Here is a 21,700-nt window from a genome sequence, read left to right as displayed (position 1 = left end):
TCATGTTACAGCAGCAGAAACAGAGGGCGTCTCAGTTTGTGGGGAAACTTCAACTTAGTCATGAATCACAGCCGAGACGACGAGTTTGAGGAGGAATAAAAAAAACTGCTCTCAAACTCAGCAGCTGCAGTCTGTCACGTTTCCTTGTTCCATCCATCAGATCTGCAGCTGGAAGATGGGCGGAGCCAACATGGGTGTAGTCTCAGAGCTGATGTCCTCATTGGCTGCAGAGTCACATGATATTTAAATCAGCTGAAACCAGTTTTATCTTTGAGGAAGTGAAACTCACACAGTCACTGCTGCTGAGAGGTGAAATGGAGCAGAAAGGAGTTCAGCTGGACCGAGAAACCTTCTCTTGTTCCATCTGTCTGGATCTACTGAAGGATCCTGTGACTCTTCCATGTGGACACAACTACTGCATGGAGTGTATTAAAGTCCACTGGGATGGACAGGACGGGACAGGAGTCTACAGCTGTCCTCAGTGCATGAAGAGGTTCATACCGAGGCCTGTCCTGGACATAAACACCATGTTGGCAGTTTTAGTGGAGGAGCTGAAGAAGACTGGACTCCAAGCTGCTCCTGCTGATCACTGCTATGCTGGACCTGAAGATGTGGCCTGTGATGTCTGCACTGGGAGAAAACTGAAAGCTGTCAAGTCCTGTTTAGTCTGTCTGGCTTCTTATTGTGAGAAACACCTTCAGCCTCATTATGATGTCGCTCCATTAAAGAAACACAAGCTGGTGAACCCCTCCAAGAAGCTCCAGGAGAACATCTGCTCTCTTCACGACGAGGTGATGAAGATGTTCTGCCGCACCGATCGTCAGATTATCTGTTATCTCTGCTCTGTGGATGAACATAAAGACCACGACACCGTCTCAGCTGCAGCAGAAAGGACCGAGAGGCAGAGAGAGCTCGAGGGGAGTCGAGGAAACGTCCAGCAGAAAATCCAGGACAGACAGAAAGATGTGAAGCTGCTTCAGCAGGAGGTGGAGGACATCAATCAGTCTGCTGAGAAAACACTGGAGGGCAACGAGAAGCTCTTCACCCAGCTGATGCGTCTCCTCAAGAAAAGAAGCCGCGATGTGAAGCAGGAGGTCAGATCCCAGCAGGAAACCCAAGTGAGTCGAGTCAAAGAGCTTCAGGAGAAGCTGGAGCAGGAGATCGCTGAGCTGAAGAGGAAAGACGCCGAGCTGGAGCAGCTCTCACACACAGAGGATCACAACGAGTTCCTGCACAACTACCCCTCAGTGTCAGCACTCAGTGAGCCTACAGACTCATCCAGCATCCATATCCGTCCTCTCACCTACTTTCAGGATGTGACAGCAGCTGTGTCAGAGGTCAGAGATAAACTACAGCAAGTTCTGGATGAAGAATGGAAGAAGATCTCAGTGTCAGTGAATGAAGTGGACGTTTTACTGTCACAACCAGGACCAAAGACCAGAGCTGGATTCTTAAGATATTCACAAGAAATCACACTGGATCCAAACACAGCAAACAGAAAGATGTTATTATCTGATGGGAACAGAAAAGTAACACGAATGGATCAGAATCAGTCTTATTCTGATCATCCAGACAGATTCAGTGGATGTTTTCAGGTCCTGAGTAGAGATAGTCTGACTGGACGTTGTTACTTTGAGGTGGAGATGAGAGGAAGAGGAGGAGTTCATGTAGCAGTCGCATACAAGAATATCAACAGAACAGGGAGCTGGAAGGAAAGTGGATTTGGATTTAATGACAAATCTTGGTCATTAGATTGTTACAATAACAGTCTTTGGTACAACAACATTGAAACTCCCGTCTCAGGTCCTCCATCCTCCAGAGTGGGGGTGTACCTGGATCACAGTGCAGGTACTCTGTCCTTCTACAGCGTCTCTGAGACCATGACTCTCCTCCACAGAGTCCAGACCACGTTCACTCAGCCGCTCCACGTTGGACTTTGGTTTGTCTCCGTTGGAGACTCTGCTGAGTTTTGTAAACTGAAATAAACTGAAGTCTTTCAGGTTTCAGTGGGTTTAAACCTGCATTTTCATTTTCCATTTCATTTTCTCTCCATCATTGAGGCGTTTCTGCTCTGAACAAAGATCTGCTGTCAATCAAGCATTATGGGCGTCACCTGGACGTCTTCTTGATAGTTGTTATCTTCATGTTAATATGTTTTATTATTGTTTTTAAGCTCTTTTCACACCGTTCCTGTAGTGAAAACCACGTATCTCTAAATTTGGTGAAGTTGAATTTTGAATTATTTTCTGATAAACTAAAGAGATTTAAATGTTCTTTTATGGACTGAGATGATTCTCCTGCTAAATTAACTATTTTAAAAAACCTGACAAAGCTGAAAAGGTGTTTCTTTCTTAGATACGTGGTTCTCACAGGACAGCAACGCTCCAAATATGTGATGATCTGGTTCAATATGACGCTTTACAAATCAACAATATATAAAGTAGTTGAAATGAGCAAAACCTTCAGTGACTATGACGGTAAAATTCACTTTAATCCAGCAGCAATATGAATCTACAAACATCATATATATAATAGTAAAACACCAACAGGGAACATTTTCTGCTTCGTGTGTACTTTTACTTTTTGTGTTTTCAGTGTATTTTTGCTGACGATACTTTTACTTCAACAAGGTTTTGAATGCAGGACTTCTAGTATTTTCAGTCTGGTATCAGAACTTTTTCTGAAATAAAGGAGCTGAATTCTTTCACTGCTTCATATATAGTAATATAGATTATTCAGAGGGAACAAAGCAGCACTTTTACTTTAATACTTTCACTAAATGTTGCTGCTAACGCTTCTGTACTTTTACCTGAGTAAGCTGTTTAATTAAGGACTTTGACTTGTAATGGAGTATCTTTGGTTTCTTTGCTGTATTTGTACTTTTACTTCAATAAATGTTCTGAATACTTCATCCACCATTTGTCTGAGTTGAATTAGACTAAATGGTGCTGCTTGTTTCCAGAATGGCCACCAGAGGGAGCACTCTGCCCACTGACAGCGCTCGTTGCCCCTGGAGACTAATAAGTGAACTTATCAGAGGTAAAACAAACATCCTCAAATCTTTGTTTCATGTTACAGCAGCAGAAACAGAGGGCGTCTCAGTTTGTGGGGGAAACTTCAACTTAGTCATGAATCACAGCCGAGACGACGAGTTTGAGGAGGAATAAAAAAAACTGCTCTCAAACTCAGCAGCTGCAGTCTGTCACGTTTCCTTGTTCCCTCCATCAGATCTGCAGCTGGAAGATGGGCGGAGCCAACATGGGTGTAGTCTCAGAGCTGATGTCCTCATTGGCTGCAGAGTCACATGATATTTAAATCAGCTGAAACCAGTTTTATCTTTGAGGAAGTGAAACTCACACAGTCACTGCTGCTGAGAGGTGAAATGGAGCAGAAAGGAGTTCAGTTGGACCGAGAAACCTTCTCTTGTTCCATCTGTCTGGATCTACTGAAGGATCCGGTGACTCTTCCATGTGGACACAGCTACTGCATGGAGTGTATTAAAGTCCACTGGGATGGACAGGACGGGACAGGAGTCTACAGCTGTCCTCAGTGCATGAAGAGGTTCATACCGAGGCCTGTCCTGGACATAAACACCATGTTGGCAGTTTTAGTGGAGGAGCTGAAGAAGACTGGACTCCAAGCTGCTCCTGCTGATCACTGCTATGCTGGACCTGAAGATGTGGCCTGTGATGTCTGCACTGGGAGAAAACTGAAAGCTGTCAAGTCCTGTTTAGTCTGTCTGGCTTCTTATTGTGAGAAACACCTTCAGCCTCATTATGATGTCGCTCCATTAAAGAAACACAAGCTGGTGAAGCCCTCCAAGAAGCTCCAGGAGAACATCTGCTCTCTTCACGACGAGGTGATGAAGATGTTCTGCCGCACCGATCGTCAGATTATCTGTTATCTCTGCTCTGTGGAGGAACATAAAGACCACGACACCGTCTCAGCTGCAGCAGAAAGGGCCGAGAGGCAGAGAGAGCTCGAGGGGAGTCGAGGAAACGTCCAGCAGAAAATCCAGGACAGACAGAAAGATGTGAAGCTGCTTCAGCAGGAGGTGGAGGACATCAATCAGTCTGCTGAGAAAACACTGGAGGGCAACGAGAAGCTCTTCACCCAGCTGATGCGTCTCCTCAAGAAAAGAAGCCGCGATGTGAAGCAGGAGGTCAGATCCCAGCAGGAAACCCAAGTGAGTCGAGTCAAAGAGCTTCAGGAGAAGCTGGAGCAGGAGATCGCTGAGCTGAAGAGGAAAGACGCCGAGCTGGAGCAGCTCTCACACACAGAGGATCACAACGAGTTCCTGCACAACTACCCCTCAGTGTCAGCACTCAGTGAGCCTACAGACTCATCCAGCATCCATATCCGTCCTCTCACCTACTTTCAGGATGTGACAGCAGCTGTGTCAGAGGTCAGAGATAAACTACAGCAAGTTCTGGATGAAGAATGGAAGAAGATCTCAGTGTCAGTGAATGAAGTGGACGTTTTACTGTCACAACCAGAACCAAAGACCAGAGCTGGATTCTTAAGATATTCACAAGAAATCACACTGGATCCAAACACAGCAAACAGACAGATGTTATTATCTGATGGGAACAGAAAAGTAACAGTAATGGATCAGAATCAGTCTTATTCTGATCATCCTGACAGATTCAGTAGATGTTGGCAGGTCCTGAGTAGAGAGAGTCTGACTGGACGTTGTTACTTTGAGGTGGAGATGAGAGGAAGAGGAGGAGTTCATGTAGCAGTCGCATACAAGAATATCAACAGAACAGGGAGCGGGATGGAAAGTGTGTTTGGATTTAATAACAAATCTTGGTCATTAGATTGTTCCAATAACAGTCTTTGGTACAACAACATTGAAACTCCCGTCTCAGGTCCTCCATCCTCCAGAGTGGGGGTGTACCTGGATCACAGTGCAGGTACTCTGTCCTTCTACAGCGTCTCTGAGACCATGACTCTCCTCCACAGAGTCCAGACCACGTTCACTCAGCCGCTCCACGTTGGGTTAGGGTTAGTCTTCGCTGGAAACTCTGCTGAGTTTTGTAAACTGAAATAAACTGAAGTCTTTCAGGTTTCAGTGGGTTTAAACCTGCATTTTCATTTTCCATTTCATTTTCTCTCCATCATTGAGGTGTTTCTGCTCTGAACAAAGATCTGCTGTCAATCAAGCATTATGGGCGTCACCTGGACGTCTTCTTGATAGTTGTTATCTTCATGTTAATATGTTTTATTATTGTTTTTTAGCTCTTTTCACACCGTTCCTGTAGTGAAAACCACGTATCTCTAAATTTGGTGAAGTTGAATTTTGAATCATTTTCTGATAAACTAAAGAGATTTAAATGTTCTTTTATGGACTGAGATGATTCTCCTGCTAAATTAACTATTTTAAAAAAAACCTGACAAAGCTGAAAAGGTGTTTATTTCTTAGATACGTGGTTCTCACAGGACAGCAACGCTCCAAATATGTGATGATCTGGTTCAATATGACGCTTTACAAATCAACAATATATAAAGTAGTTGAAATGAGCAAAACCTTCAGTGACTATGACGGTAAAATTCACTTTAATCCAGCAGCAATATGAATCTACAAACATCATATATATAATAGTAAAACACTAACAGGGAACATTTTCTGCTTCGTGTGTACTTTTACTTTTTGTGTTTTAAGTGTATTTTTGCTGACGATACTTTTACTTCAACAAGGTTTTGAATGCAGGACTTCTAGTATTTTCAGTCTGGTATCAGAACTTTTTCTGAAATAAAGGAGCTGAATTCTTTCACTGCTTCATATATAGTAATATAGATTATTCAGAGGGAACAAAGCAGCACTTTTACTTTAATACTTTCACTAAATGTTGCTGCTAACACTTCTGTACTTTTACCTGAGTAAGCTGTTTAATTAAGGACTTTGACTTGTAATGGAGTATCTTTGTTTTCTTTGCTGTATTTGTACTTTTACTTCAATAAATGTTCTGAATACTTCATCCATCATTTGTCTGAGTTGAATTAGACTAAATGGTGCTGCTTGTTTCACAAACTGACCACCAGAGGGAGCACTCTGCCCACTGACAGCGCTGGTTGCCCCTGGAGACTACATATCCCAGAATGCCTCGCGTTCAGTTTTTTTGTTGTTTTTTCCCGGGCCGCCTTCATCCTGCAGACGAAGAGGAAACAGATGACTCGTCTGCTTCACTCTGGTCGATATCTGCTCCCTCAAAGTCTCCCGGTGTTCATTCAGGACATTAAAGTCCCACCTGGAGGATCGAGTTTCAGAGGTAAGAACCACGACGGCGGCTTTTAAATTAAACAACAAATAAACGGGTTTAAAACACGTCTTTACGCTCAATTAGCTGCCGAGCTAGTCGTCAAACCAACTCAGCGACGCGGGTGAATCGTCTCCGGAGGGAGTCACAGCTGCTCCTGTGGGACTTGTTTCGCTTTATAAACGTCGATATTGTTATTTTTATTCATCATATTGTGTTCGCAAGCAGCCCAGATGTTCCTCTGAAGGACTCCGGCCGGCCTCCTCTCAAAGCACAAGTTGCACGAAGTGGAGCTGCAGAAACCTCATTCAGTGACGTCAGCGGGGACAACATAGGAGGGGGGGGGGGGGGGGGGGGGGGGGGGGGGTTATTATGCATTTATTTATAGTCCCAGTTGTTGTTTTTTACCTTTATTAACATCATCCTGGTTTCTGAGCTGCTTTTGGTGCAGCCCGTGTTTTGGGAATATTTATGTTTTAAAATGTAAACAGGTTTTAGATGAACGACTAATTCCCTCATTTAGAAATGTAATAACATGTTATAACTACACTTTGATGACGTTTCCAACAAATGCAGGTGTCTTTTTTTACCTTGTTTTTTCGGAGAGATTAGTTGCTGTACCTCACAGGGAAACCACATAACACCCCACCCCACCACCACCACCACCACCCCACCCTCCGCATGTGCAAAAAGTCATGTGATCACGTGACTTATATGTGAAATATAAAAATAACTTTTTGAACTTTTTGAAACTCAGGCGCTACGGGGGAAATTACAGCACAACGACTGACTTTTGTTGTTGTTGTCGTCGTTTTCTGTATAAATAGATCAGATCTGAAATATTTACAACAACAAAAAATGCCGCTCCGTGCTTCACGCTGTTGGACTTTAGCGACTTCTACAAAATAAATAAATGTAAAGTCACGTAAATCTGAAAATTGATGCACATCACACGTCCACTTTCTTTTTTTTGTTGTTTATTTTTGTTGTTGCTGTGTATCCTGTGCGTGACTTACAGTTAATACAGTTAGTTTCACTTCCCTAAACCACAGAAACTCAACAGTTGAGTGATCAAATGCAAAAGTCAACCAAAGGAACTTTTTCCGGATTACGTAACAACGTTTTGTGGTTTTTTTTTGGAGACAGAAGACCTTTAGCAATCAGAAGTGGTTTTTTTTTTTAAACAGTAGTTTGAAGTTGTCACACATCAGACATTGTAAAATGATCTTGTCTAAGATTTACACCAAACACTTTATATATCTGTTTTTTTCCATTAAAAAAAAATCAACATTTTAGAGGATTTTAATTCATATTTGGTCGACCAAAATTCTCTGAAGAAGAAAAAAAAAACTGCGTCGTTTTAATAGCCTCAAAAAGTAAATCATTTTCTTTTATACAGTTAAGTATCGTATATAACTTTTTTAATGACGGAAAAATTCTCTGATCGATTCTTTGGCGTCAGCCTCTCGGATAACAATATTGTCTGTTGGATATCTTCGGAGTTCGTTCTGTTGGCCGTACAAAAAAAGTGTTTTTTAACATTTTATAAATCAAACAATTGAGTGGACCCAGATAAAAAAAACAAATAAAAACATATTTTATCACAGTTTTTCTGATGGATATTCTTTTCAGGCCTTAAAATGATAAAAGTTAAGTCGTTATCAAGGTTTATTTATTTATTTATTTTTTGCTTCGTCCTTCCAGCAGATGCACTGATGGCGTTCTCCCCAGCAGAGTGAGCCCGCTTCCAGCCGAAACCGGTCCGGTTGACCGGTGGGCGGAGGGGAAGTGGGGGGGCGGGGCCTGCCCAGAGGGGAGGAGGGAGGGGCGTGGCCAGCGATGGAGAGCCGATGCAGCAGCAGCGCCGATTCGCGACCGACCAGCAGGGGGCGCGCCTGCAACAACGCCACGCCCGTCTCCGTGAGGATGGAGTCGTTCGAAGAGAAGAAGTGCATCTCGGACGTGAGGAGGACCTTCTGCCTCTTCGTCACCTTCGACCTCTTGTTCGTCACCTTGCTCTGGATCATAGAGCTCAACGTAAGAGCCGTGTGTGTGTGTGTGTGTGTGTGTGTGTGTGTGTGTGTGTGTGTGTGTGTACTATAAGTACTATTTTTGTTTTGTAAATTTAGTGTTTTTTATTGCTGCCTACTGCCAGTTACATCCTCGAAGTGTCTGTGGCTCTTGTCAGACACGATGAAACCTTCACACTAATCTGATGCCGATTATATTTGTTTTATTTTATCAAATGACAAATTTAAGGTGTTAAAATAAGCTGGTTACTAATAAAAGTCACGTGGCACATCTTTCCGTGTCAGACGGAGCGAGTCGGAAATAAATGCCGTCAGATTTACTGCAACGTGGAATAATGAAACGACACCGAAAGAACCGACTGCAGATTTATTTTCCCCATCAGATCAGTCTATAAAAACTAATTTCCCCTCCTCAAGTTGTGACGCAGCAAAAAAAACAACAACAACTTTCTCGTACGACCTCGTTAAGAATCCGAACTCCCTAAAACATGTGCATGTTTCTGGGCCCCAGTTACCTTTGACCTTTGACCTGTATTTGGTTTGACTTGCCCAACAGGAGTCGCCACGGTTGTCTGACAGCCGCTTGACCTCGTTTTTATATATTATGCAACACTTTGAATTTACCGTCACGCGGTGCGTTCGAGGTTGAGCAGCCGCCGCCGGAGGAGCGAATCGAGGTCAAGCAGCTGTAAAACGTCCTGATTGAGGAAGTGATTTCTTATTATTATTATTTTATTTTTTTTTACTGCAGCACACTTTGAACGCTCCAGTTCAAGCAAACTTCCAGAAACACAGTCTGGATATCTTTCAGTTAAAAAAGAGGACGATTTTATTCCAAGTAGCTGGAAGATTAAAATGTTTCTGTCATTAGTTTATTTTTTTTATTTTTTTAGGAAGCGGCTTAACAACTCCAGTTTTTTGTCATTTCAGGGAAAAATCTTGATTAAAAGAAGCCCAAAAAAACCTCATAAAACAGCATTAAAAAAGAACATTCTTCGACCCGTCGAATTTACGAACGATTCGCTCGTAACCGAGGCTTTAACTTCCCGTGTTTTGTGTTGCGACAGGTGAACGGCGGCATTCAGAAGCAGCTGGAACGAGAAGTCCTGCACTACGACTACCACGCCTCCTTCTTCGACATCTTCGTAAGATACGCGACAGCATCGTGTTTTAATATACATCTCCACGTTTCCTCCTCCTTTTCTTGTTCTTTACACTCTTTCGTCCTTCGTTTCTCCTTTTTTCCGTTCTCGTCGCGGTTCCTGGTCGTCCTCCTCCTCCTCCTCCTCCTCCAGCTGCTGGCCGTCTTCAGGTTTGCTGCTCTCATCCTGGCGTACGCCGTCTGTAAGCTTCGTCACTGGTGGGCCATCGCGGTGAGTTTCCTTTTTTGTGTGTCTACCAGCAGAGGGCGCCGTCGAGTCGTAGCTCACAGTTTCAGGTGCATGAACGTGTTGTTGTTGTTTCTCTGCATGTAAATGATCTTTACAAAGATGTAAAGCCAAGAAATAGTAAATAATAGTTACAGAAAACATTTAAATCAGGTTAAAATAAAGCAGAAACTCCAACACAACTGCACTCAAACACAAAATACAAACAGAATGAAACATTTCAAAATAAAAGCAGCTGAATTTCTCCTCATTCTTCCGTGCTGTAAAATCCAAACTCTAAAGACTAAGAACTGTTAATTTTGTGCAGATAAAATGCTGAAATATGAAGTTTTACTGCAACTTAAGCTTCTCTAATGAATCTTAAATCTATTTTTATAATCTTTTAAATTCCCCTTCAAAAAGTGATGAAATTTTCTCTCTCTCCTACTGTTACGCAGATTAAAGAGTCGTGTTTTAATTATTCTGCCGTTTTATTTTAGATTTTTAATCTTAATTTTCTGTAACTACGTTAGATTTCTATGAAATGTCACTTCAAAATTACAATAACGTTTATTTTTGGCCCTTCAGAGGAAATAAATCGGGCCCGTCTGTTTAAAATATTGCTATCTTTAAGACAGATTTAAACATTCAACAATCAAAATATATAAAACCAGAAAACTGCACATGAATATTTTAACGAGTATCTCCTGAGTTAATGTAAGCCACATTAAGATTTGCTCTGTTATTATATATAAAGTACAGTAGAGTGTCTCTGCTGCTGTTTCTTGTATTATGTATATAAGTTCATGATATTCAGTGGAGTTAAATCGAAGATGTTCTCAATGTTCTGTTCTTCAAAATAAAACACGGTTTTATTCGGATGAATCATGTGGCAGTCGAACCGTCTCTGATCTCGTGTGCTCTCTGTTTGTGCAGATCACCACGGCGACCAGCTGTGCTTTCCTGATCATTAAAGTCATTTTATCAAAGGTAAGACGGCCGTGATGTGGTTTTTATTTAGTTTTGTTGTTTCTGAGGTCGAGCGGTCGGCGCCGCTTTCACTCACGACTCCTCGGACCTCGGTAGCAGCTCAACACGCTTCATAGTGTTTTATTAGTGTTATGATTCGGGATGTTCTCTCAGTTTTATAAGAATTGCTTCTAAAAAATGATTTTCGAATCTGTTTTTAATCCTTATTTTATTGTACAATCCTTGGTTGAAACAAAATTGCGTTGCGTCAACTTGACTTTATAATTGAATATCATAGAAGGACTACAAATCTCCCAGATTATTAGGACCTTTTGTCTTTGATTGACTGTCTAGTAAACAAAAGGAATCCCTATTTATTAATATCTAATCGTTATGATGTATAAAACAAATATTTCTTTATATATATATGTGTGTGTGTGTGTGTGTGTGTGCAGCTGCTGTCTCAGGGGGCCTTCGGCTACCTGCTGCCCATCATCTCCTTCGTGTTGGCCTGGATAGAAACGTGGCTGCTCGACTTCAAAGTGCTGCCGCAGGAGGCCGAAGACGAAAACAGTGAGTCTCCGTTTTAATAAATAAATCGTAACAGATAATAAAATTGTTGATAAAAGTTTTGAGACCGTTTTTCTGTTTCACGTGAACAGAAAGCAGCACAATGATGAAGGAAGCGATAAGAAGCAGGAGCTAATAATGAGCTGTTTTTAACGGTTCCTCCTCTTCCCTCCTTGTCGTTGCAGGATATCGGTCCATCATGGACGCCACCGAGCGAGCTCCCCTCATGGGTCCGGGTCCGTTATCCGACGGACAGTTCTACTCTCCTCCGGAGTCTCTGGCAGGTCCGTTGACTCACACAGACATCAGTGCAGCCGACAAACATCCGGCGTTAACATCCGTCCCGCACGAACACCAAACGTCCCGTGAAATAAACACAGGAACAGATACAGAAACGTGAGGCAGCAGCGATTTAACACAGCGACACAAATCATTTTCACGCTCCGTCCGTTCAAAGTTCACGACATGTTTCACGTTCGTAAAATGTCTGAACACTAGTTTGTAATTTACAACCTGAACCGTCTGACCCCGACCCGAAACTCACTTTAACTTCTTATCGCTCCATTAAACCGGTCGGACATCGAATCTACGCGCTGATTATTTTTTTTAATAATTTTTTTATTTGTCTTCCTTGTTTTCAGACTCTGACGAGGAACTGGACGATAAACATGATCTGGAAAAAGGGCTCATTACGCAGGTGACTTAACAGGTGAGACGTTCATTCCTTTAAATCCTAAAACTCCTTCGTTATAAAACCTCATTTCATGTGATATATATTTTGTTTTCCTCGTCAGGATCCCCCCTCTTCCCACCTCCCCTTCTGAAGGTGGAAGTTTTTCTCCTGTCCTGCCTTAACACCACCACCGCCACGTTCTGCCATTTTAGTTTTTTATGCGTCCCAAAGAAAATCTTCGTTACGTTCACGAGTGCAACTCGACGTCGGCCGTCGCCGCCGGCACCAGAAACATGGAGCCGCTTAAGAAGCAGCTTCGGTGTCGTGACTTCTGGGAATCGTGAGGAAATTTTCTTGTTTTCTTTTTCGCCGCTTTTTAACAAACTCTGGACCTTCAAAGAGAATAATTCATAACAAAAGATGTTTTTTTGTTGTGCAAACTAAATGCAGATGTTGGTGAAATAAAAGCAAATCAGTACTTTTTTACCATGATTTTTTTTTTTTTTTTTTTTTTTTGTCAAACAAATGTTTAGTTTTTTTTTCTAAGGTATTAATGTCTTATTTCTATCATCGTATGTTTTACTTTGAATGTGTTGATTGTTTTCCACATATTTGGGGGCGTTTGAAGTCACTGTAAAGGAAAAAATAAGCTCAACGGACTCTGCAGGAAAGAAAAAGAAGGATTTTGTGGCCAGTAACGAAGCTTATGGGACTCGTCTGTAGCAAAACGAGACAAACTCTGGCTTTGAGGTCTTAAAAAAAGTAAGAAAAAAAAAGCCCTGCAGCAACCTGCATGGTTGACAACAAAAAAAACAAAAATGAAGGTTTGATGAATGCTGTTTGCTTCTGAAAGAGAATGAAGAATTGTACTTTAAAAAAAAAAAAAAAAAAGTGAGCCATAAATCTGCATCATTTACACACAAAACTTAAGTAAGTGCACTGTATGAAACGCTGCTGCGACGGGAAGAAAAGGTTGACTGTGTACATATCCTGATTGCATGCCTTGCAAGCCCAGTGGTGTTTGTTTTTACAAAAAGCCTTTTTTTTCCTGAATCATTAAAAATGTGAAAGCTTTATGTGGCTGTCTTTTATTATTTCATGGGTTTTACTTTTTATAACGGCGTTTTTTTGTCTATGATTTCAGTAGTGCAAAGTCGGGATTCAGAACTGTTGATCCTGACTTTGAAGACTTGAGTAATTGCAGGTAACGACGGCTAGAGGTTGCGAGTTCGAGTACCGCTCAACGTAAAGGAACTTGTGAAACAGTTCAATATATAAACTATTAGAAAATACAACCAAAATGCACAAAACCCAAACCAATGACAAAAAAAAAAATTATATAACACCAAAAAAAACAACTAATAATTGAACAAATATATATTTTTTTCAACTAAAAATAAGTCGACCACCGAATCTTGTTGTTTTAGAGACTCCCGATTAAACGAGGTTCATACTCTGCATTTATAAAAGAAGACCTTTAAATGAGAGCAGGACCTCCTACTTTCATGGGTAAAAGTTACTTATTAAATGTGTATAAACGTAAACATTTGTGAGAAAATGACAACTTCGAAATGAATAGCGAACGATTTATAAAATAGAACACATAATAATTTATAAATTACTAATACAATATATAAATATTAATAACGTATACTTTGATTGCAGGGATAGGGATCTATGTGAAGTTATATTTAATGTTTCATATTGTTGGAGGAATGTTTTTGTTTTTTTTCTTGTTGTCGTGTCTGCCTCCGGACGCCAGGGGGCGATGTGCAAAAAGAAGTGACGCCGAGTCTTCTTCCTGTTTGTAGCGGAACACGGAGCTTTCCTTTCCCCGTGCCGACAGCGGACCGCGACGTGTCCCGACAAAATGGCACTTTATAATTTTAAGAAGATTATGGTGGTTCCCACCTCCAAGGTAAGTTTTATTTCCACTTCTGTAGCGTCTTAAAACGGCTTTTGTGTTTTTTTGTGTGTTTTTACCGCCGTGCGGAGAGAGACGGTTGAAAGTAGAGAAGAAGAACACGATCGAGGAGGAAAACACGTGGTCTGCTGGTGTGACGAGACAGCTTCAGGTGTTAGGACGTGAATAACGAAATCTAGAGAGAAAAACCCACCTGGCTGTTTTCTCCAGTCTGACAAGATGCCGAATTGACAACAAGACGTCGCTTGTGCGTAGAAAGGAAGCAATATTGTGTTTTAAGGTGTCTGCTTTGACTGACAACGGATTTTACATTAAATTGGTAGGTTTTGTCAATGAGGTCCGACAGGACTCGCGAGGAAATTCGGTTTTGTGGGCGAGACTATATGACGATGGCATGTTTTTGTGGAGAAATGTTCAGGGGGCAGATCCAGCGCACGCTGCAGTATTTTTAAAAGCTGATGAGAAGTTATTAAAAGAATGTCACGCATTTCTGAATAATAAAACTGAGTTGGTTGTGGCTCACCTGCATCTTCCATTCTTCTTTCTGCAGGAATTCATCGACATCACTTTATCCAAAACGCAAAGGAAGACGCCCACGGTGGTGCACAAGCATTACCAGATCCACCGCATCCGACACTTTTACATGCGGAAGGTGAAGTTCACGCAGCAGAACTACCACGACCGCCTCACGCAGATCCTCACCGACTTCCCCAAACTGGACGTAAGTCTGGAAAATCACAAAGACAAAAACCCCACGGGTTGTTGTTGTTGTTGTTGTTTTATTAAATCTGACCTCTGGGTTTGTATTTTTTGTGTCTCCTCAGGACATCCATCCGTTCTACGCCGATCTGATGAACGTGTTGTACGACAAAGATCATTACAAGTTGGCCTTAGGGCAGATAAACATCGCCAAGAATTTGATCGATAAGTGAGTTTGTCTAAAAATTCCTGTTTCCTTGTGTTTTTCAGCAACAGATAATATTAAAATCTGGCATGAAAGAGGTGGATTTCTAGCAAAGGGATTTTTATGGTGTTTTTCTTCCTTTTTTTTAATCGATTTATATTTTATGTGTTTATTGTTTACATCTGAGGTTTTGTCAAGAATCTTCTCGGTGACTTTAATCACTTCTTTTTTTTTATCTCTTTGTGTCCGTTTGGGAAGTTGCAGATTTAACCAAAAAAAAAATCACAAGTTTGAACTGTAAATAATAATAATAATTAAAAAAAAAAAGATAAATCAGTTAAGCCTGAAAGTTGGAATAGAAGACGACAACATCACAGATATTGTAAATCCTGAGCTCGTTACAGAACCGAAGGAGTAAATCAAACATGTTTTTTTTTCTCTGTGAACCCTTTCAGTGTTTCCAAAGACTACGTCCGCCTGATGAAGTACGGAGACTCTCTGTATCGGTGCAAACAGCTGAAGAGAGCCGCTCTGGGTCGAATGTGCACCATCCTGAAACGACAGAAGTCCAGTCTGGAGTATCTGGAACAAGGTGACGGACCGAATCTCTGCACTAACTTTAACTCCGGTTCATTGTTGTAGCTGGGAATTTGTTTTTTTAAAATACGTTAATCTGTTTTATTTATTTATTTTGTTGTTGTTGTTGTCTCCCTGCTCCAACAGTGCGTCAGCATCTGTCCCGTCTGCCGAGCATCGACCCGAACACGAGGACACTGCTGCTGTGCGGCTACCCCAACGTGGGCAAGTCCAGTTTTATCAACAAGGTAAACAAACGCAGAGCTGCACGCCCGTTTTTTTTAATATATATTGTTTATGCGAAAACCTGATGGAAAAATATTAACGAGGACCAAAACAATCAGGTGCAAACTCTTTTTTTTTTTTCTTTTCTTTTTTTTTTTTTTTAGCTGAGGTTGTTTACCTTCTCTGTGAAGCTGCAATACCACCGAGTGCCACTAGAGGTCGGCTCCATAGACTCCCATTCAACTTCTCTCCTGATATTTGAAGCCAAAACATTTTTTTCCCACGAGTTATCTCGATGTTGTTAGCTGGATCTGACTCGATCTGATTGGAAACCACCGATAGCTGTAACCTGACTGCACCAAAGGCCTGTCAATCAAACAGACACGCCCCCAAAAACAGGTCTTTTTTTCTTTTCTAATGAATGAGGGATTATTTTCAGATGGACCTCCAGAAAACTAAAAAGAAGGAGTGACTTTAGCTAACAACACCGAGATAACTGATGGGAATTTTCGGAGAAATTGAATGGGAGTCTATGGAGGCTTTTTGGAGCCGACCTCTAGTGGCACTCAGTGGTATTACAGCTTCAGGTACTTCTGCCTCATTTTTCAAAGTAGGAAGCTACGAGCACTTTTTATATCCAGTCTGTGTTTTTACCCCCATAATTGCTTTTAGAATAAGTTGTCAGGCAGATTTAAATAATGTTTAAATAATTAGAAACGACCATTTAAGGTCATATCTCTAAAAAAATCAAATGTACCCCATGTTTGTAATCCCTGTTTTCAGCGTGTTTCACATCTCAGTAAATCTTAACATGGGTTCGAACGTTCCTCCCCGTCAGGTGACCAGAGCCGACGTGGACGTCCAGCCGTACGCTTTCACCACCAAGTCTCTGTTCGTGGGTCACATGGACTACAGATACCTCCGCTGGCAGGTGAGTCGAGCTCCGGCGAGAAGGATGACAAACGTGACGGCGAGGTTTAAAGACTTCCTGTCAGCTTTAAATGGAGACGACAGGAGGGACTTCCTTCAAGGGGCCTCGTGTTTAAAATAATGTAATATACGATTGTTCAATAGTATAAACGTGTTTTGAGGATTTTGATTGAGATTAAATGACAAGGACACATAAAGCTTCTTTACCACTTAATGTTTCCACATTTAAAAACAAGAATAATTTAATAAATATCAGGTGAAAAAAAAAAATTCATTAAATTTGAATTCTTTGAGGTTTTACTTCAGTCTTATAATTTTTATTTTTTTTCCTAATTTAACCATACTTTTTAGTTTTTCTTTGCTCCTGGTCTTAAATTAATGAACAATTAATCCTCTTAAAGCTAATACTAAATACTTTAACCGTTACTTTATTTTTCTTAATTTTGTATACTTGTGTGTGTGTGTAGGTGGTGGACACCCCCGGCATCCTCGACCACCCTCTGGAGGACAGGAACACCATCGAGATGCAGGCCATCACGGCTCTGGCTCACCTGCGCGCGGCGATCCTCTACGTCATGGACGCGTCCGAGCAGTGCGGCCACACGCTCGCCGAGCAGCTGGAGCTCTTCAACAACATCCGCCCGCTGTTCGCCAACAAGGTCAGAGGTCGTCAACGCAAAGAAAAAATAGATACGAAGTTGTGTCTGTTTTTTTTTTTCCCACTGTGATTGAATTGGCTGTGTAAAAAGTGACGAGCACAGCGTTTTTACCCGAAGTTGAAAATTTTTCAATCCCAGCGACTAGAAGAAAAAACATTGCCGAACGTTCTGCATTCAATGCAAATTAAACTGTCAGCCGGCTTTTTAAAAAACAAAAACCAAGCACTCCCATTGAGAACAATTTTGAAAAAACAAAAAGTTTCAGGGAAAAACACTTCGGTGGACACGGACGGGCCCCCACTTCTGTCCTAAAAGTTTTCTTTTAGAAATAAAAAAAATCAGAATAAGATTGAAAACATTTTTTTTCTAACTTGTAGCCTTTAGACAATTTTTTATTTTTTATTTGGGCGGATGAGGTTTGTCTCAATTTAAAAGAAAAAAAGAAAATTGGTGTGCGTATTTAGCTTCCTCTCTCCGAGGAGTGTAACTTAATGCCGATGTCCCCGCAGCCTCTCATCGTCGTGGCAAACAAGTGCGACGTGAAGAAGATCAGCGAGCTGTCCGAGGAGAACCAGGTGGGTGATTCACGGTTTTGGACCGAAGACTTTCTGATCTTCAGGCGTCAGAGGAGCTTCTCTTTTTTTAATTTTTTTTATTTTGACTCGACTTTGCTCTCTTTCGCCATCAAGAAAATCTTCACCGACCTCTCGGCCGATGGCGTCACCGTGATCGAGACGAGCACCCTGACGGAGGAGGGAGTCATGAAGGTCAAAACTGAGGTGAGGCGTTCGAGGCTCTCTCTCTCTTTTTCTTTCTCTTCACCCGAAAGGCGTCGGTTGTAATCTCACCGCCGTGCTCGGTACTCTGTTGCTCAGGCCTGCGACCAGCTCCTCGCCCACCGCGTCAACACCAAGATGAAGGGCAAGAAGGTCCACGACGTCCTCAACCGGCTGCACCTCGCCATGCCCGCCAAGAGAGACGAGAAGGTAGATTCAGGAGGCGGAACTTTAGAAGATCTTCAGCGTCTTATACGAAGTTTTTTTTTCTCGCTGTTTACTAATTTTTATCGTCTCCAGGAGAGACCTCCGTTCATACCGGAGGGAGCTTTGCAGCGCAAGAAAGCGATGGAGGTGGACGCACCCAAACGCAAACTGGTACGTAGCGGCGGAACGTGGCGCAAATATATTTACTTGAAGTACAATTTTGAAGGTCCATAATTTGATGGGTTCATCCTGCAGGAGAGAGATCTGGAGATGGAGCTCGGCGACGACTACATCCTGGATCTGCAGAGTAAGACCCGTTTTTAATTTGTATGTAACGGCGCTGCCGACTGTGAAGTTGTACGAAGTTAATGCTTTTTTTTTTTTTTTTTTTTTTTTTAAGAATACTGGGATCTGATGAACGCGGAGGAGAAGCAGGATAAGATCCCCGAGGTGTGGGAGGGCCACAACATCGCGGACTACATCGATCCCGACATCATGAAGGTGAGTTTGTCGTCGTCGTGGTTACCGCGCCCGTTCAATTTACTAGAAAAATAAAGCCGTCCGCCGTGACGAGACGTTCTCGATCAGTAGTTTCCCGAAGCAGAGCATCTGGAGCTGTAGTGTGAAGTTTTTTGTTTTTTTTAACCCCCAAGATACGAGCTCAGATTAGTCAAATTTTTACCACTTGGAAGGGTCAAAAATTTGGATCATGTTTATATGTTTTTTATCTTTGCATGGTAGAGTTTTAACTTGCGTTTTTTTGGAAGTGTTCCTGAGCCCCATGCAGTGATTTCCACTACAGAATTGTGGTTTGTTTTGAATGCACTGCCTAACATAACAGTATAGAGGATAACGGACAAAAAATAATAATTACCAGACCCAAAATAAATATTTGTGAAATTACACTTCATTAAAATGTTTTATTTTACAGAAAATGAACATTACATCTTAAATATTAAAAAATCTTAATGTACGTTTTAGCTCGTCGTATGCTTTTTAACCTACACTACATATTGTGATAGTTATGTTTGATTTTATGTGCTTTTTTTTTTTCTTTGTGTGTCGTCTGAACAAAAACATCATTCTTGGGACTCATTTCCATCATTTATTTATTTATTTTTTGTTTTAACCTGTTTTTAAAAATGTTTGGCTCTTGTTCAGTTCGGATTTTGTGTTCGCTGCTTTCTGTTGTCGGTTGTTGACTCTTTCTCGGTGCATATATCTCGATGCGGTTTCCCCAAAAAGAAGGTTTACTACCTGGTTTAAGAAAACTAAAAGTGTCTCCTGGTCCTTTTGCAGAAACTGGAGGATCTGGAGCAGGAGGAGGATCTGAAGGAGCGAGCCGGGGAGTACAACTCCGACGACGAGAGCGAGGACGAGGAGATGCAGGAGATCCGCGTCCTCGCCAAGCAGATCCGCGAGAAGAAGCAGCTCCTGGTCGTGAAGTCGAAAGACAAGGACATTCACGGACCTCGCATGCCCAGGACCGCCACCAAGGTGGGGGGGAAGGAGGGTTGGGCGGGGGGGAGGGGGGCTGGGATGATGCCATTGGTCAGTTTTAAGCTTATCAATGCAGTGCCAGGCTTTGAATATAGGTCGTTCAATAAGTAGCACAGAGGTAAGTTATGTTTAGAAAAAAATATATTTTTTTTATTGAATTTGAATAAAATCAAAACAATATATGACATGAAATGAAAAATGCGTTTGTGTGTGCTCAGGTGTCAGACATTCAAATCTCAGCAGCTACATTTCTAATGTTTTTATGAAATTGATTAACAACAGCACGCGGTTTTATTTTGAAAGTCGTCCCCTGATCACCTCACGTCCTTGGTAGTGCTCTTGAGTTATTAAATTGATTTGTGTGTGATATGTACAGGTTGAAAGGAAGCAGCTGGAGAAGGAGATGGGGAGCCTCGGTCTGGACATGAACGACAAAGACGATGTAAGTTTTTCCTTTTAAATCCAAAACATATAATTAAATGAATCCTGTGAACGAAGTCCTGTTTATATTTTTAAATGACATGTTAATGATAATTTACTGAAGCAGGCGATTGTATTCATTCTTTTTTTTTTTTACCTATTGTGTTTTACCTCTTTTTTTAATTATTATTGTTTTTCTAATAATTTTTTTGTTTTACTTTTTATATTTATATAATATTAAGGATGGGACACAAATTTACAATATTTGAATAGTCCTTATAATATACAAAAAAAAGATTAGCATTATGCGACTGTCGTTCTTTCTTATTTCCCTTGTTGTAATGCATCAATCCCTGCTTATAATTACTTTTATCTTTGGATTTATAAATGAGCTTTTCTCTTATTTTGGTGGGGTGTCGATGTAGTCACACGGCAGTCCTTCGTACTGTTGGTTGAGTTAGGCGACACACTTGTGAACGTTTTTTGTTTTTGTTTTTTTCTGGTACTTTCAGAGCCACTACGCTGAGCAGGCCCGACGCTCCCGCAGCGTCACGAAGAAACGTAAACGTGAAGCTTCGGCTCCTCCCGCCTTCAAAACCCGCAGCCAGAGCGCCTCCCGACCTCCACGCGACCAGTCCGGTTTACGAGATGCGAAGGTCTGTGACGACGTCTTTGCTTTTGACTTGCTCTTGTTAAGAGATTTGTTTGTTGTTGTTTACGTGTTCATTTAAAAAAAAAAATTAAATTTAAAAAAAGGGGCGGGGAACAGATTTTGAAAGTTTTCGTGTTTGTTTTCCTCAGATGGCAAGGAAGACCAAGAGGATGATGAAGAACTCCCAGAAAGGCATGAACCGCGAGGGCAAGAAGGGAGAGGCCGACAGACACGTGTTCGACCTCAAACCCAAACACCTCCTGGCCGGGAAGAGGAAGTCGGGCACCAACGATCGCAGATAAACCTGATTCTTCTGGACTATTGACATCGAAGATGATGGGGCTGTTAAAAAAAAGTAACCCCTCAGAAAATGTAACTATATAGAAAAACAGAGACTCAAAAACCAGTTTTGTGATGGTTAATGTCTTATTTTGTTACTGCAGTTGCCATCAAACTGTTGTCACTGATCTGTAAACCATTTCACAAGTTTTTATGCCTTACAAGCGTGTATGTGGGTCGGGAAATGCTGGGCCGTCTTTAGATAAAGTGATGATAACTGGCGTCCTCTTGAGAAATATTCATGACAGGGGAGCCAAATAAATATACACCTGACCTAAACGGCAGTGTCAGGCTTTTATTTTGAAAAACAAAGATTTATGCCTGGGATTTACCCTGCTGTGTGTTTTTTTTAATTTACTTCCAGGTCAACTGTAAAGATTTGTGAAGCTTATCCGTCCTACTTTTGATCTGTAGCAGCTGCCAGGTTGCTCTTTTCTGGCTGTTTAGCCCCTAAACATGCTTTTCTGTTGACGTTTTCTTGCTCGTGTCAAAAATGCTCACCCAGGAAAATATAAATTTTTATATCACTTAATTCATCAACAAAAAATTTGTAATTCGGCATACATTATATTTATTTCCAAACATCCACAATAATGCAATTAATTTAGTTGATTTGCTCAGTGTGATAAGAGCGATTCTCTTTTCTAATTTAAAGTCTTGGTAGGTTTTTAATACGCCGAATTTAGAGGAATACCTTAATGTATGTTGGCCTACATAAA

General features: G+C 41.4%; 4 protein-coding genes across 5 annotated transcripts; all 4 read left to right on the top strand.

Annotated features, from left to right (window-relative positions):
- Positions 1-232: 232 nt before the first annotated feature.
- Positions 233-2,911, top strand: LOC138210758 (tripartite motif-containing protein 16-like). Its single transcript, XM_069170063.1, has one exon. It carries the CDS (start codon positions 237-239, stop codon positions 1,983-1,985), a length of 1,749 nt encoding a protein of 582 aa, XP_069026164.1. The 5' UTR covers positions 233-236; the 3' UTR covers positions 1,986-2,911.
- Positions 2,912-3,300: 389 nt separating this feature from the next.
- Positions 3,301-5,985, top strand: LOC138210827 (tripartite motif-containing protein 16-like). Its single transcript, XM_069170158.1, has one exon. It carries the CDS (start codon positions 3,305-3,307, stop codon positions 5,051-5,053), a length of 1,749 nt encoding a protein of 582 aa, XP_069026259.1. The 5' UTR covers positions 3,301-3,304; the 3' UTR covers positions 5,054-5,985.
- A 138-nt stretch (positions 5,986-6,123) lies between these two features.
- Positions 6,124-12,943, top strand: stard3nl (STARD3 N-terminal like). Of its 2 annotated transcripts, none has more exons than XM_069170160.1 (9): positions 6,124-6,272; positions 7,968-8,297; positions 9,358-9,435; positions 9,586-9,663; positions 10,594-10,647; positions 11,082-11,199; positions 11,382-11,480; positions 11,838-11,905; positions 11,991-12,943. In XM_069170160.1, the coding sequence occupies exons 2-8, from the start codon at positions 8,100-8,102 to the stop codon at positions 11,900-11,902; spliced, it is 690 nt and encodes a 229-aa protein (XP_069026261.1). In that variant the 5' UTR covers positions 6,124-6,272; positions 7,968-8,099; the 3' UTR covers positions 11,903-11,905; positions 11,991-12,943. The 2 variants fall into 2 exon arrangements, with proteins under 2 accessions (XP_069026261.1, XP_069026260.1); XM_069170159.1 differs by having other exon boundaries at positions 7,965-8,297.
- A 751-nt stretch (positions 12,944-13,694) lies between these two features.
- On the top strand, positions 13,695-21,260 carry gtpbp4 (GTP binding protein 4). Its single transcript, XM_069170153.1, has 17 exons — positions 13,695-13,787; positions 14,344-14,514; positions 14,618-14,721; positions 15,153-15,289; positions 15,421-15,521; positions 16,337-16,429; positions 16,896-17,087; positions 17,597-17,662; positions 17,777-17,866; positions 17,963-18,073; positions 18,164-18,241; positions 18,326-18,377; positions 18,471-18,571; positions 19,370-19,567; positions 19,947-20,012; positions 20,503-20,646; positions 20,792-21,260. Exons 1-17 carry the CDS (start codon positions 13,740-13,742, stop codon positions 20,942-20,944), a joined length of 1,905 nt encoding a protein of 634 aa, XP_069026254.1. The 5' UTR covers positions 13,695-13,739; the 3' UTR covers positions 20,945-21,260.
- The last annotated feature ends 440 nt before the right edge of the window (positions 21,261-21,700 follow it).

Source organism: Embiotoca jacksoni, unplaced genomic scaffold (genome assembly GCF_022577435.1).
Source record: "Embiotoca jacksoni isolate LCO1_2020_lvr unplaced genomic scaffold, fEmbJac1.0.p SCAF_48, whole genome shotgun sequence".
Classification (NCBI taxonomy): Eukaryota; Metazoa; Chordata; class Actinopteri; family Embiotocidae; genus Embiotoca; species Embiotoca jacksoni.
This window is presented reverse-complemented; position numbering and strand designations above follow the sequence as displayed.

What these genes read in the sequence shown, in the direction of transcription:
- LOC138210758 (XM_069170063.1), top strand. Translation starts at nt 237, where the DNA reads ATGATATTTAAATCAGCTGAAACCAGTTTTATCTTTGAGGAAGTGAAA.
- LOC138210827 (XM_069170158.1), top strand. Translation starts at nt 3,305, where the DNA reads ATGATATTTAAATCAGCTGAAACCAGTTTTATCTTTGAGGAAGTGAAA.
- stard3nl (XM_069170160.1), top strand. Translation starts at nt 8,100, where the DNA reads ATGGAGAGCCGATGCAGCAGCAGCGCCGATTCGCGACCGACCAGCAGG. An exon ending in TCTGGATCATAGAGCTCAAC is followed by an intron (nt 8,298 to 9,357) that starts GTAAGAGCCGTG and finishes GTGTTGCGACAG; the next exon opens with GTGAACGGCGGCATTCAGAA. An exon ending in GTCACTGGTGGGCCATCGCG is followed by an intron (nt 9,664 to 10,593) that starts GTGAGTTTCCTT and finishes CTGTTTGTGCAG; the next exon opens with ATCACCACGGCGACCAGCTG.
- gtpbp4 (XM_069170153.1), top strand. Translation starts at nt 13,740, where the DNA reads ATGGCACTTTATAATTTTAAGAAGATTATGGTGGTTCCCACCTCCAAG. An exon ending in GCCCGCTGTTCGCCAACAAG is followed by an intron (nt 17,088 to 17,596) that starts GTCAGAGGTCGT and finishes ATGTCCCCGCAG; the next exon opens with CCTCTCATCGTCGTGGCAAA. An exon ending in TCATGAAGGTCAAAACTGAG is followed by an intron (nt 17,867 to 17,962) that starts GTGAGGCGTTCG and finishes TCTGTTGCTCAG; the next exon opens with GCCTGCGACCAGCTCCTCGC.